Source organism: Cupressus sempervirens, chromosome 3 (genome assembly GCF_028749045.1).
Source record: "Cupressus sempervirens isolate cs-2001-9-10 chromosome 3, ASM2874904v1, whole genome shotgun sequence".
In the NCBI taxonomy this organism is placed as follows: domain Eukaryota; kingdom Viridiplantae; phylum Streptophyta; class Pinopsida; order Cupressales; family Cupressaceae; genus Cupressus; species Cupressus sempervirens.
In genome coordinates, this window is record NC_143120.1 from 517243095 (window position 1) to 517258198 (window position 15104).

The 15104-nt window shown below is 33.6% G+C and overlaps 2 protein-coding genes and 1 pseudogene across 2 annotated transcripts; all 3 read left to right on the top strand.

Moving 5' to 3' along the window:
• The first annotated feature begins 262 nt into the window (after positions 1-262).
• Positions 263-1987, top strand: LOC149567450 (uncharacterized). Its single transcript, XM_089820637.1, has one exon. The coding sequence runs from the start codon at positions 263-265 to the stop codon at positions 695-697; it is 435 nt and encodes a 144-aa protein (XP_089676763.1). The 3' UTR covers positions 698-1987.
• LOC149567451 (homoserine kinase-like) lies at positions 731-1987 on the top strand. Its single transcript, XM_089820636.1, has one exon. The coding sequence runs from the start codon at positions 731-733 to the stop codon at positions 1886-1888; it is 1158 nt and encodes a 385-aa protein (XP_089676762.1). The 3' UTR covers positions 1889-1987.
• Positions 1988-2243: 256 nt separating this feature from the next.
• LOC149567452 (ABC transporter F family member 4 pseudogene) lies at positions 2244-4358 on the top strand (annotated as a pseudogene).
• Positions 4359-15104: the final 10746 nt, after the last annotated feature.

Here is a 15104-nt window from a genome sequence, read left to right on the forward strand (position 1 = left end):
CAAAGAACAGAGATTTCAAGTAGTAAGCCAAAGTGTTTGTCAAATTACAGTCAAAGTGTAAGTGCCAGAATTTCGCATATAACTTTCACTTTACTGTTTGATCAGATACCCAAGCTGTAAATGTGTGTGCGTTTGTGATATAATTTTGGGTCAGAACTGGTATGGGTTTTTACGATTCTCAAAACTAATTATTTTCTAGAATTTATTATTACATGATAGTTTGAGCTAATTAAGTTTTTTTGTTTGAACGCAGGCTTAGGTAATGCTCGGTTTGTGCGGACAACCAGCAGACCTGGAAGATATCTTTGAATCTGTTGTAAACCTCGAACAGGAACATATTCAGCAAGGATACAATGAGGGTTTTGAAGAAGGAATAGAGCTGGGGAAAGTAGAAGGAAGAGATGTGGGTTTGAAACACGGTTTTGAAGTAGGGGAAGAGTTGGGATTTTACAGGGGTTGTATCAATGTATGGAAAGCTGCTCTTGAGATTGAACCAACTGTATTCTCGGCAAGGGTTAACAAGCAGATAAAACAGCTAGAGGAATTGGCAGATAAATATCCTCTTCTTGAACCAGAAAATGAGTCTGTCCAAGATATTTTAGAATCCATGAGAACAAAATTCAAAGCCATCTCAGCAACACTCTCGGGCAACCTTGAATATGATGGATATCCAAAGAGTAACAATTCTGAGTTTTGAGTGTACAAAATAGCTTCTTCATATGTTTGGCACATGCTTTTTAAGGAAACTATGGATTTTTCTTTTGCCTGTTCAAAACAACAACATTGTTCTTTCAGTAATGATTTGAGACCTATTTATTGTAAGTTTGGTAAATCTAGCACTAAACATTCAGGTGGACGTTCCCCAAACATTTTGAATATTTGGTGCAAGGCAAAGCAAGTGAGTCTGAAACAAGTATCCCAGCTTGAGCCAGAACCTGTTCTTCAATCTGTAACAGCCTTTGCCCCTGCAACAATAGCTAATCTTGGACCAGGGTTTGATTTTCTTGGTTGTGCTGTTGAAGGCTTAGGGGATCATGTTAGTGTAGAGGTGAAGGAAGGTGTAGAGCCTGGCAAAATTGTGATCGCATCGATATATGGTGATAAAAATAGACTTAGTCATGATCCACTAAAGAATTGTGCTGGGATTGCAGCTAAGGCAACCATGGAATTGCTTGGCATCCATTCTGTAGGCTTGTCGCTTTCTCTTCACAAAGGTCTGCCATTGGGAAGTGGGCTTGGCTCAAGTGCAGCTAGTGCGGCAGCAGCTGCAGTAGCTGTGAATGCCTTATTTGGGAGTAAATTAACAAAGACAGACCTTGTTGTGGCTGGATTGAAATCAGAAGCAGCTGTAAGTGGCTATCATGCAGACAATGTTGCTCCTTCTTTGATGGGTGGTTTTGTTCTTGTGCGGAGCTATAGTCCACTTGATCTTATCTCCCTTCCATTCCCCAATGATAAAGAGCTCTTCTTTGTGCTCGTTACTCCTGCTTTTGAAGCCCCAACAAAAACAATGCGAGCAGTGCTTCCAACAGAAATTACTATGAAGGATCACATATTGAATTGTAGCCAAGCAGCAGCTCTTGTTGCCGCTGTTCTTCAAGGGGATCCTTGTCTTCTGGGAGCTGCACTATCATCAGATTCTATAGTTGAACCCAAAAGGGCCCCCCTAATTCCAGGAATGTTGGCAGTCAAGGAAGCTGCTCTTGAAACAGGTGCATTTGGATGCACTATAAGTGGAGCTGGGCCTACTGCTGTAGCTGTTACAGACACACTGGTAAAAGGAAAAGCTATTGCTGAAGCCATGGTGGATATGTTCCTAAGGAAGGGGAAATTAGAAGCCTCTGCAGCTGTTGAGAAGCTTGATAGAACTGGTGCACGAGTTGTTTAACCAATGATTGAAAATTTGGTTCTCTTTACATGTGTTTCCGCTCTGATGTACTAGTAATAACTATTTCTTGCATATGAATAACTTGCTTACTTATTTAAACATTTGTTACTGGATTTTGATGTTTTTTTGCTAGTTTAAAAGAGATTAAGCTTTAAGAAGTCTGAGATATGTTTGAATTTTTTAGTTAGTCTATTTGTGAAGAACTCGAATTTCAAACTAGTGCTGTCTGCTGCTACATTTTAACCATATCACCTGGTTTCTGCTAATTTTACTTTAGCCAGTATCATTAGATCTCCTACAATTTTCAACTTTGCTTTCAAAAATACCTTTTCAATATACCTGTGCGAAGAACACAATGGAGTGTGATATACAAGCGGACTCATTCTTATATGCCTTGATAAACCGTTTATTGGTCTATACACTTTTCAGTACAAACTGAGTTAGACTTTAATTTTCAAAGCTTGCAGAATATTTATGCATTCTTCTGATATTTCAGAAATGCATTCATACGTTCCAGAGTTAGCCAATATAATTTTAGTGCAAATCAATTTTTCTACAAGTTATGGAGGAAGAGAAATTTATTGATGATATAGTTCTATTTATCTGTTATTTCAATCAACGAAGGATTATAGGAGACATTAATTTTAACTTTTGATTGTGTTTATTAGTCCCTGCCTTCTAAAGGCGGGGACTAATGTTTTTATGTTGTGGTCTGCTATTAATCTGCTCCTCGAAAAATGGGAATACTCTTTAAAATTTATCTTATCCTATGGTTTGCTTGAATTTCTCTATTTAAATGAATTTATAATTTTTAAATTCTTATTTTTCATTGGCTGCCATGATTTTTCCGGGTAGTCTTTTTAATTTCCTACCAGAAAAATTATGAGAATATATTAGGTATTCGTGGCATTCTGCAATGTTTTGAAAACAGAGATACTCCATGTATCTCAGTATCTGCCCGTGGTAAGGAGCTTCTAAATAATGCCTCTGTTAAAATTTCTCATCAAAAGCGCTACGGGCTCGTTGGACCAAATGGGAAGGGAAAATCTACCCTGTTAAAGCTCTTAGCATGGAGGAAGATCTCTGTGCCCAAAAATATTGATGTACTACTAGTTGAGCAAGAGGTTATTGGTGACAATAGATATGCCTTGGAGGCTGTATTTTTTCTGCAAACAAGGAATTGCTAGATCTGCAACTACAGGTTTAGATGTTGAGAAACTTGTCTTTGGAAGATAGGGCTGATGATGATGACGACAGCGGTGAAAAATTGGCAATTGTATGAAATATTGTAAGTGATAGGATCCGATGTAGTACAGGCACACGTGTCAAAGATCTTGTCTGGTTTAGATTTCACAAAAGATATGCTAGTCTATCCTACCAAATCTTAGTGGAGGTTGGCATATGAGGATCTCTTTGAAAAGAGCTTTGTGTGTTCAGCCTACCCCTCTTTTACTTGATGAACCTACCAATAATTTGGATTTTAGAGCTTTTCTCTAGTTAGAAGAATATTTGGGTAGGTGGAAGAAGACTTTTGTTGTTGTGTCTAATGATTGTGATTGTACTGATATCATTCATCTGCATGATGAAAATATTCGTTTTTATAGAGGCAATTTTTGATGTTGGATATGAGCAAATATGAAAGGAAACCAATAAGAAAATTGAAATATATGAGAAATAAATAACAGCTGCAAAGTGAAGTGGAAGCAGGACTCAACAAGAGAAAGTCAAGTACCGTACAAGATTTACTGCAAACAAGGGGGCACCAAAGAGAAAGAGTAAGGAAAAGACTACAGATGATAAATAACCTGTAGAGGCCCCAAGATGATGGAGAGATTATAGTGCGGTGTTTCACTTTCAAGAACATCTTCTTTGACTTAATAATGTTGATGTGGGTATTGACATGTGAACACATGTGGCAATTATAGGAGCCAATGGAGCAGGGAAGTCTACTTAATCTCCTTGCTGGTGACTTGCAACCTTCGGAAGGAGAGGTAAGGATGAGTCAGAAGCAGAGGATTGGTAGGTATTCTCAACGTTTTGTTGACCTGTTGACTATGTTATGGAAGAAACTCATGTTCAGTATCTTCTTAGGTTGCATCCAGAATAAGAGGGGTTTATCCAACATGAAAATTTGCCCTTCCCAGCCATAATCATCTCACACTAATTGTGAAGCTGTCGGGAGGTCAGAAGGCACATGTTAATTTCAATTTCAAATCCCCATACATTTCTACTGGATCAACCCACAAATCACTTAGGTAAGAAGAGTATTAGAGCTTTGGGAGATGCACTAGAAGAGTTTACTAGTGGAATTGTGCTGGTCAGACATGATTCTACGCTTATATCTCGAGTTTGTGATGATGAAGAAATGAATCTGGGTTGTGGAAATTGGAACAGTAAGGACATTTCCTGTAACTTTTTAACATACAATTAAGAGCTTCAAAAAGAGATCAAAGCAGAGGTTGATGAGTGATACACAATGCATGTAAAAAGACATATTAAGTGTTCAATTGTGTTACCACAATTTTTGTTTTAAATATCATGCCTTTTCTTCTATGTTTCTTTGGTGGTGCTTGAAGTTGCATCTTTGAGTTTAATCTATCCTTCTGGTCGATGACTGTAAGCATGCTTATCTGATACCATTGTATAGAATAGAGAGAAAACATTTGTTGGTTTCGTTTTCTTTCTATTCTATACATTTATCCACTCCAACTTTTATTTGTTCACGCCAATGTTGTTTTTATTTACTATATTTTGTGTTGAGTTTCCTTGAAGCTATCCTTATTCTGCTTGCTAGATTCTTGACGCTTTGTTGGACAAGAATTTCAGAGGTTACTCCACATTAGTTCTGAGATCACATTGCTTCTAGCATATTCTAACATTCGTTGTGGGCAGAGAATGCAACCGTAAAATTTTAGCTCTTTGGGCAGACAATAGACATATTTTCATTTTTTAGCTATGGCGCAAACAATGATTTTTGAATGTTACTTTTGTTGTAAAAGGCAATCTACAATTAGAATCACATTGTTTAATTTTGGATTACCAAGTTCATGGGTTGTCTATAACCTTGTGGCATCCATATTTTGCATTCCAAATTTTCCAAAAGAAAAAACCATTTCTTCCAATAACTGTGAAACTCATCGAATAAAATTATCCTGGGTTATAGCACTTGAATTTTAGGTTTGCCTAATGATTAAATTAGACAAATATGTCAAAACCTAAAGTGCACAAAATCCATACCATATACTAAACATAAAAATGGTATCAGAATGGAGAATCTAAAATCTACCAAGGCTTTTATTTATAGAAACTACTGCTGCTTATAAGAAGTTGTCAAAGAGTATTCGCAGTTTGTGATGCCCAAGTTTTAGTGATAGAAGTTGATCCATGCTTGTGAGAGGGACAATGAACTATGATAGGTCTTTGGGTGTGATGTCCAAGAGTTTTAGAGAGTGAAGAGGTTTTGTAATTTTGAAACTGTGTTAACATTATTTATCTCCTTTTAGATTTAAACCTGCCCACACTTTGCTCTAATAAGCTTCCTTACAACTTTCTCATATTTATCTTTTTTTTTTTTGGCAAAATGGCAATGATTTCTTAGAGGGTACACTCTAGGATTCTACGACAATTTTTTATTATTTTTGTATTTCTTAGTACTTCTCAATGTTTATTGTCATTAGTACCTTCCTCGGCATGGATGACTTATGCTTTTAATTGACGCTCTACCACTGCCCTTTTTCCGTTTTCCTACTGCTGCATTGACACTATTTTTATAATTTCAATCATGTCTCCTGTGCAAGATTCAGCTGTCTACTGTGCAAGATTCAGCTAAAACAACTGCCCTACCTAAGGCAGGGACTCCAGCTGCCCGAAGCCCTTGTTTCTTTTAGTTTTCGGTGAGAAGCATGTATCTTAGATGGACCATGCTTAAAGGCTATTGTCACATTGTACTTATTCCTTTGCTTCATTGGGTTGGTGGTAATTGGAACGATAATTAGATGTCCTCTGCTTGTTAAATTTAATGTTTCTTAACTATTGTGTCACCTATATTTAATTTATGTTAATTCAATTCATCCAATTCATTCAAACTCTTATCTTGAGGTTTCTCTGCGGGGAAGTTCCAAGTTACCAAAACACTTGTTATTTTTGCTGAGTTTTTGGCAGGCAACTGTTGAGAAACTATAAAGTTTTTTAAAAACTTGGGAAGTCTATGCCATTGATGATAAACTTGACGAGTTTGTCACATTGGTTCCGTTAGCCCCTGTTTAAACAAAAAAAATGAATTATTTTCTTAAAATATTTTTGAATTTTTATAAATAAAATTGTGCCAAATACTTCTCGTTGAAGTGGTAAAACTGTGAAAATGGTCTTTGACATCAATTCTTGTGTGATATTAGATTTGGTGGTAGGGGCATTTTTCTTTGATCTTGTTGGGAGTGTTGCTCCTTGACTCGCATGAGGATGCTGCTCCTTAACCCCATTGAGGTCTTCACTATCCCAATATTTTAATATCATTGATCAACAATGAAATGTCATAGTACCACACTGTTAGTCTCAAATATTTAAATACTGTAATTATAATATAATACAAGACATTCTTCAACTTTGCACAAAAAAAAGAGTAGAACACAAATCAGAGGTTGTCAATTTGGTCGACTCAGTGCCAAAAACACAACCTTTAATGTGAAGTGAGGAGCTGCAACAGAGTGCAAGGATTAGAACCTCTTCTCAAGTTTTCACTGGACTAGGGAAGAGGAAGATTCAAATGTTGTGATGCAGTTGATGAATCATGATGATGATTTTCAAAGTCAATCATCGTAAATTCATTATAGTTGCCGACAAACTATTGTATCAAGATTCTGCATGATTATACAATTGTGTTCTCAATTTGAGTTCAAATGAATCAAACTTTGTAGAAAACACTTTTGACTTATTTGCAAACTCATTAGATATAGTATTATCATTGAATTTTGTAAAAGATATATTTTCTATATCTTCAGCTTTCTAACATCTTGACGGTGGATGATAGAGTCTGATCCAAAATATCAATGCATAAAAAAATACACAATCTCTTCCAGAAACAACAAGAAGTAAAATCCTGAATTGTGGATATTTCATTGATTGGTGCTTGTGGAAAAACTGTTGTCTACACAGAAATGTATTTTTAAATAAATTTAAGCAATTTTGAAAGTTTCCTAATTTTGGTTGAGTCCTAAGTCTGCCAACTATGCAAGGAACTTCATATGATGCTGCAAGGAATGCATTGATGCATTTTTGGATTTAGTCTTCTCAATTGAATTCAAATGAATCAACCTTGATAGGAAACACGTTTTTACTCATTAGATATATTTTATCATTGAATTTTACAAAAGATATATTTTTCTATCCCTTCAGCTCTCTAACATCCAGATGATAGATCACAGAGTGGGAACTGAAATGTTGTGATGCAAAAAATATATACAATCTCTTCCAGAAACAACAGCAAGTAAAAATCCTGGATTGTGGAAAAATTGTTACGTATAACATAAAGTTGTTTTAAAATAAACGTGAGCAATTTTTAAGTTACCAAAGTTTTTGCTGAGCCCAAATTTACCAACTGTGCAAGGAACTTCATATGATGCTGCGAGGAATATGTTGACGAAGCCAAAAAAATGTGATTTTTTAATTATTAATTACTAATTGCCAACGCTCATGATTCTGTAATTGTGAGAAACATGTCTGAATTGTATCTGCTTTGATTTACAATCAATTTTCAATGTTTTTTGTTTGGCCCATTTTATTTTATTTTCTGTGTGTGGGTGAATTTAACACGTTTGTAAAGTTTCTTACCAGATTTCAAATATGAGGCTGACTGATGCCCAACTTTTGATTGCAGGTATGAACACTGATGTCAAAGAATAGATTTGCTCCAGTTTCTGTATATGTTAGTACAAAAATAACAGAGATAATAAAATGTTTTTGAACTTCAAATGTTAATCAATCCTTTGATGTGCTTGCATTAATTAATTTTGATGCCTTGTTATGTCAGGCAGATCGAATATACCTATAACACAGAGAGGTGTAAGGGTGACTGGGCATGTCTCCGAATGGAGACACGACCATTCACCATTAAACCAATTCAATTTTTGTTTATCATAACTGATTTTAATTAGACTTAACACAAGTCTTAAACATGTATAACTGATCATAATGAACTCGATTTATATGCAACCCGATATATAGATTGAGAATGATCTTAAATCAAAGGAATAAGTTTCGATCATGTTTGAGATGTGATCCCATTATATATATATATATATATATATTCATCGGTTTCAACTGTATCGATCATATGCAAAATTACATATATTGCCATCATATATATAACTGTATGTACATCATACTGGTATACATATATACATGCTCTATCTATCTATCTATCTATCTATCTATCTATCTATATATATATATATATCACAGTTAATGTTAGGTCGAAGCTACATGCTCTCTCTCTCTCTCTATATATATATATATCTCTATATATATATATATATAAGTTCTTGTTTGAAAAGTGATATCATCTAGATAGTGATATACTTAAGAAAATCAAGTCTCATGATATTCTTTCCAGTTATGGTGTGTACATAGATATCAAGTCTCATGATATCTACCATAAGAGATCATGGTATATCTATAGATATTATATCACGTAATATCCACCATGATAAAATTGAACATACTGATCTTCTACAGATATCACATCACATAATATGTATCAACATGTTCTTTTAACTATCATGACTTGTCCATGAATATCAAGTTACATGATATTCATCATGATAGTAATCTGATAATTATAAAGTTGTCATCTTATAATATTAGAGTCAACATTTCATTATAAAAGATTGTCACCTTTTGATAATGTACATAGGGTAGGCCCATAAGTCAAAGTCACACATATTGTAAAGTTTTTGCAAAACTTTGATTTGAATCAAACTTAAGATTATACCTTTTAATACTTGCTGTAGATAAACTTCAATGTTTAGTCTTGAATGAATTTATAAATATAAATTTGGAATTGTTTTCACTTAACAGTAACAAATTTCCACAATCCATTTGTAAAGTACTAAGTTTTCTGGATTCGATTGTGTGTGTTTATTTCATCAACGTTTCGGATCACACTACATGATCCATCATGAGGATAAGAAAGTGCAGGATAGTAAGATATCTGCAATTTGTTTTCACTTCTGCAATTTGTATTCGGGCAATATTGACTAAGGAGCAGACTTTATTGTTTCTTGTGTGTCCTTAGACTTCAATTACACCCTTATTAAATATATAGATCAAGGGGCATCGTCTTGAAGTCGATGACTTTTCATGCAAATATTAGTTTAGGTTCTAAACTAACCAAGGGTGATTAGTAAGTCTTCAAACTTGTATTCCATTATAGGCACTGATATCCTAAGAGGATAATACAATAACTTTAGACCTATTTAATGCAAGATCAAATTAATATGATCTGTTTTCAGACCAACATGATTGAAAGTTATGGATTTAACACTCCCTCTTAACTTGATATTCATACTAAGAGATATCATATCTAACAACATCAATTAAGATGAGCAAGCAAGGATTCATACTCTATATTTATTTGAATCTTCTTAGCATGTAGTATCATTGAACATGATACAATGTCATATTACTAAACATGTGATATTGTCATGCCCAAGATTTCAAGGCAAAAACCCACTACAATTTTTTTTTTTAGAAGGATAAACTCATGAAACATGTACGAAACTGTACACATTTACAATTTTGGTTATCACAAGGGTAGGAGTTCAGAATACCTAATTGTTATATCTATAGAGTCGCACAAACTTTTAATCCCCTAACCAAAGTGATCCATGCTAAGTTGGTGGAAGGTTCATTTCTACATGGCATTGGAAATTAGGGAAGTATTTTATTGATGTAAGATCATAATTAGATGGAAAGAACAAAAAACTTCTTTATGCTTCCGATGATAGTGTACCTTAGGGTTTGCTAGTTGACTTGTCATGGCATACAACTTGGTATGGACTTAAACTTTGCAACAAGGGTAGGGTTACAATAAAAGGGTACACTTATTGAAGATGCAAATGTATATATGTTATGCACTAGAGCCATGGTTAGATCATCAAATACTTGGTTGTTTAGTTGAGTTATGATAATTGAATTGGAGAATTATGGTACATAAATCAGATAAAGAATTAATCCTTCCCATGATTCATCATTTTATTGATCAAAGTACTAACTTTACTATCTCCTAATGATTATGTTTACTAAGGACTTTTACTATTCATTCTATGTTATGTTCCCATAGTTATGTTCATCAGGAGACCCCTTGTTCCTACTAACTGGGCATACAAACATTAGCTATAAAACTTACCTAATACGAACTACAACAATATAACTACCAAGTTATGATTTGGCCACCATCTTATAGTCCAATTCCCGAATTTTGAGTTATTCATCACTAATAATCTTCAAGCTAAATGATTCTACCCTTTGTCCTTAGTAACATATCTCATTAAGATATTTTATTTTTATTTTCACAGTAAAGGTTCTAACCTATATCCTTTTTTTTTGAGTAACATATAATATGGATTTATGATACATTAAATAACTTATAAAGATTTCAATACGTTCTATATATTAACTACGTTAATCATGAACAATGTGATTACATATTATATATGCATATGATATATATATTATTTAACCTATATATAACATGTTACCCTAAATGATATCCAAAGACATTATCACTAACTAACTAGTCACCTCCAATTGTCATTTTATCCATCAATAATATATACCAATAACTTCTCATTTAATTTATTATTATTATTATGTACACTAACTACTATCAATTATAATAACTTTAAATTTATTATTAGACCCTATATTATTTCCTCAACATACATCCTCTTTTTTAAAATTTTTTTTACTACACAATTTTTTTTACACTTAATCTATTATCTAATTCTAAGCCCATTCTAAATAACCTACAATTATGCACTAAATAACAATGTTCCTGAACAATAATAATAAAAAACTAATCATTTAATAATCCTAAACTACACTCCTCCAACTTCCAAACTAGTACTATCACGAGAGAACTTATTTTTCACCAAAATAACCCCCTAGGACCACTTTTTGATCCTTAAAAGTTAATAGGAAACTTTGGAATTCGAATTTCCCTTGATGGAGACTTCTCTTAACACTCTACCATAAGGGGTTAACTTGGGTATTGCATTGGGTTAGGTTTAGGTTAGGTTACTTTTGCTCAAAACCCTAAATGACAAGTCATCAACACATGGACAACACAAGTGTCAAGTGATACATAAAAATAACACATAACATTTATAGTGACATGTCTCTAATTATGTATGAATTAGACTATTACACACCCATACAATTCATGTTTACAAAACAAAACACATTACAACAAGGTTTGAATCTTTTCCACTGGTTCAATCTTGAGCTATGTCATTGAATCCATGACTATTAAGTTACTAGGCATGTGAGTTGGGTTCATTTGCATATCTCAATCTATCCTTTAACACTAATTCCACTTGAACATTACAATTCGACATTTCAAGCATTTCTACAATTCAATTTCTATTAAAGTAGTTGAAATAGTTTAGAACATGAAATGAAATCATTAAATATTATAATTAGGTCATAATGTGCAGACATAAGTGTGGATCATCAAAATGTAGATATTAAAATGACATAACCCTATAGTCTCAAAAGTATATCAAACATAGAATTAGAACTATCATAATGCAAATATGTTATCTATGCTATGGCAGATCGAGTGAGGCCTCACATATATGACATATCACTGATATTCGTGATAACAATATTGCAAATAATACAATATACAAGCTTCATTTATCCAATTTGTGACTCATAGGTACTGGTATTCCTATTTCACAACATGATCATGAGTTTAAGATCTACCAAAACACAGGATAAACTCCGGAGAATAATAAAATTCTTCCTTTATCCAAATTGTGATTTATGAACATAACAATGTCCACTTCACAATGTGATTTTGAACTCATCTAGATCTTACAGTAGAACTCTACTATTTAACAAATTATTTAAGAGATCATCATCTCTCATAATGTTGTTTGTACAAGTGTTCATTATCTCAGAGATTGTCACCTCTAAAATAATGAATACAAATGGTGGAGCCCATAACAGTCAATAGCCTAACAATAAAATTATTTTATTAATAATTTAAAGAATTCAAATGAATTACAATTCAACCATACCAAGTCTTTTCTTGAAGTGATCTATCTTCACTCTAGAGAGAGCTCTGGTGAGAATATCTGCTGTCTGATTTGCAAGGCAAATATATTCTAATTTTATAGTATTCCTATCTAGCATATCTCTTACATAATGGTAAGGGATTTTGATATGCTTGGACCTATTATGGAAAATTGGATTTACTGAAAGTTTGATGGAACTTTGATTATCACAATGAATAATCGTAAGATTCATGGCTTGACCAAATAATCCTACAAGTAACTTTCTAAGCCAAACTGCTTCTGGAGAGGTCATCACTGCTGTAATGTATTTGGCTTCTGTGAAATTTTGTACTACTGAAGACTGTTTTTTGCATATCCAAGATATCATTGCTGATCCTAAACTGAAACAACATCTTGAAGTACTTTTTCTATCCTAACACTTCCACCCCAATCTGAGTCAGTGAATCCATGTAAATCCAAGTCAACTTTCTCATATTTGAGCCAAGGTCAAGAGTGCCTTGTAAGTATCTCATAATGTGTTTGACATCAACTAGGCGAATCTCCTTTAGCTCACACATAAACTGACTTAAGGCATTAACTGCATAGCATATATCAAGTCTTGTATTTACTAGGTACATAAGGGACCCAATCATTTGTTTGTAGAGAGTAAAATCTATGGAGGGTGATTCTATTGCTACTTCTTTAAGTTTATGTAGATTAGTCTCCATTGGAAAAGACATAGACTTGCAGTTCCACATTCCAAATCTCTTCAAATTATCTAACGTATACTTCCCTTGATTAAGTATAATGCTGTCAGAATTCTACCATGCTCCCAGTCCCAGGAAGTAATGGAGGAGTCCCAAGTATTTCATCTCGAATTCTCTAATTGGATCTTTCTTGCGTTGATCTATGAGATGATCATCACCTACTATTAGTAAAGCATCGATATACAATATCAAAATTACCATATCATCTTTGTCCCTTTTATAGATTTGGATCGGCTTCATTTTTGGAGAATCCTAAGCCAGTGAGATACTTATTAATTCTTTCATACCAAGCCCTTGGAGCGTGTTTAAGCCCATAGAGAGCTTTCTTGAGCTTGCAAACAAAAACATTAGGATCATAAGTTTCAAATCCTTTAGGTTGCTCCAAATATACCTCTCCTATAATCTTTCCATTTAGGAATGTTGTTTTTACATCCATCTAATGTACTTTCCATCCTTTTGATGTTGCAATAACTAGGACTGCTCTTACAGAAGTGTATCTGGCAACATGAGAAAAGGTTTCTTCACAATCAATCCCTTCTTTCTGAGAGAATCCCTTGGCTACAAATCTAGCTTTATATTTTTCAATGCTACAGTCAGCAACATGCTTTATTTTAAATATCCACTTGGAAGATACGATAGATTTTCCTTCAAGTCTAGAAACAACTTCCCAAATAATATTCTTCATAATGGATTGGTATTCTTTTGTCATAGCACCCTTCCAAGTTGTATGTTTAATAACATCTAAAACATTGGTTGGTTTTGATTTAGATAAATCATTCATGTTTGCTGTATAACTAGAAAATCTTTTGGGTTTTTTGCTTTCTCTGATTGTTCCAGATGGTGCAGCGAAGTCTTGTGCTTCCTCTACTGTCTAATGGCCCAAAGTGGTCTTTTCTTAGAATTTTGAGTTTCTTCAAGATTAAGATTTTGAATTTCATCTTCAATTTCTTCAATGTTCTCCCTCGGAGACTTAGATTCAATATTTCTTTCAAAACTAGGTAAAGGAGAGGATTCTTTGGAACTTAGGGTTCTTTTGAATGCTGAATCTTCTTAAAAAATTACATCCCTACTAAGTTCAATATTTTTTTGACTAGGTATGAAAATCCTATATGCTTTAGATGTTTCACTATACCCTACAAAAATACCTTTCCTTCTGGAGGGTTCTAACTTAGTTCTCTTTTCTTTTGGAACATGTCTATATATTGGGCACCCAAAAATCCTAAGATGACTTATATTGGGTTTAACCTTAGTAAAGACTTCTTTAGGAGTTTTATCTCTAAGGTAGGAGTGAAGACTCCTGTTTTGAATATAGACAACAATACAAGATGCTTTTTCCCAAAGATAATATTCTAGATTTTGATCAGATATCATAGTTTTTACAACTTCTATGATTAATCTGTTCTTCCTTTTTGCTACCCCTTTTGTTGCGGGTTATAAGGAATGATATACTTCCTCTTAATTCCTATTTTTTAACAAAACCTTTAAACAAATATGAGGTATATTTCCCCCATTATCAGTCCTAAGAATTTTAATTTTATGTCTTGATAAATTTTCAGTTAAGGTTTTAAATTCTTTAAATCTCTTCAGGATTTCTTTTGATTCTTTGCATTTTAAGAAGTAAATCCAAGTTTTCCTAGAGAAGTCATCTATAAAAAGTATATAGTACAAGAATCCTTCGAGAGAAGGAATAGACATAGGTCCACATAAATATGAGTGAATTAATTTCAAAATATTATTAGTTTTTCTAGTGCTATCATGAAATGGACTTTTGGTGTTCTTACCCAGAGCACATCCATTGCATATGCTTGAGTGATCTTTATTCAATTTAGGTAAACCAGTAACCATCTCCATAGTTGATAAAATTTTGAAATTTAGATGTCCTAACCTTCTGTGTCATATTTCATTTATTCCACAACTTCATGAGTTATGCCTTGAATAGGTCGATTAGGTTCTAAATTTAATCCATACAAATACCCTTTCTTTGACCAATCAATTTCGCTTTCTTAATTGAGGAGTTCTTAGCCCAGGTTATGACTTTACTGTCCATGAATGCAACATTATGTCCATCATCATCAAGTATTGTAATCGAGATTAGATTCCTTTTTTTTCCTAGTACATAGAGTACTCCTTTGAGAAGAAGAGAACTCCCTGACTTTAGTTTCAAGGTGCAATTTC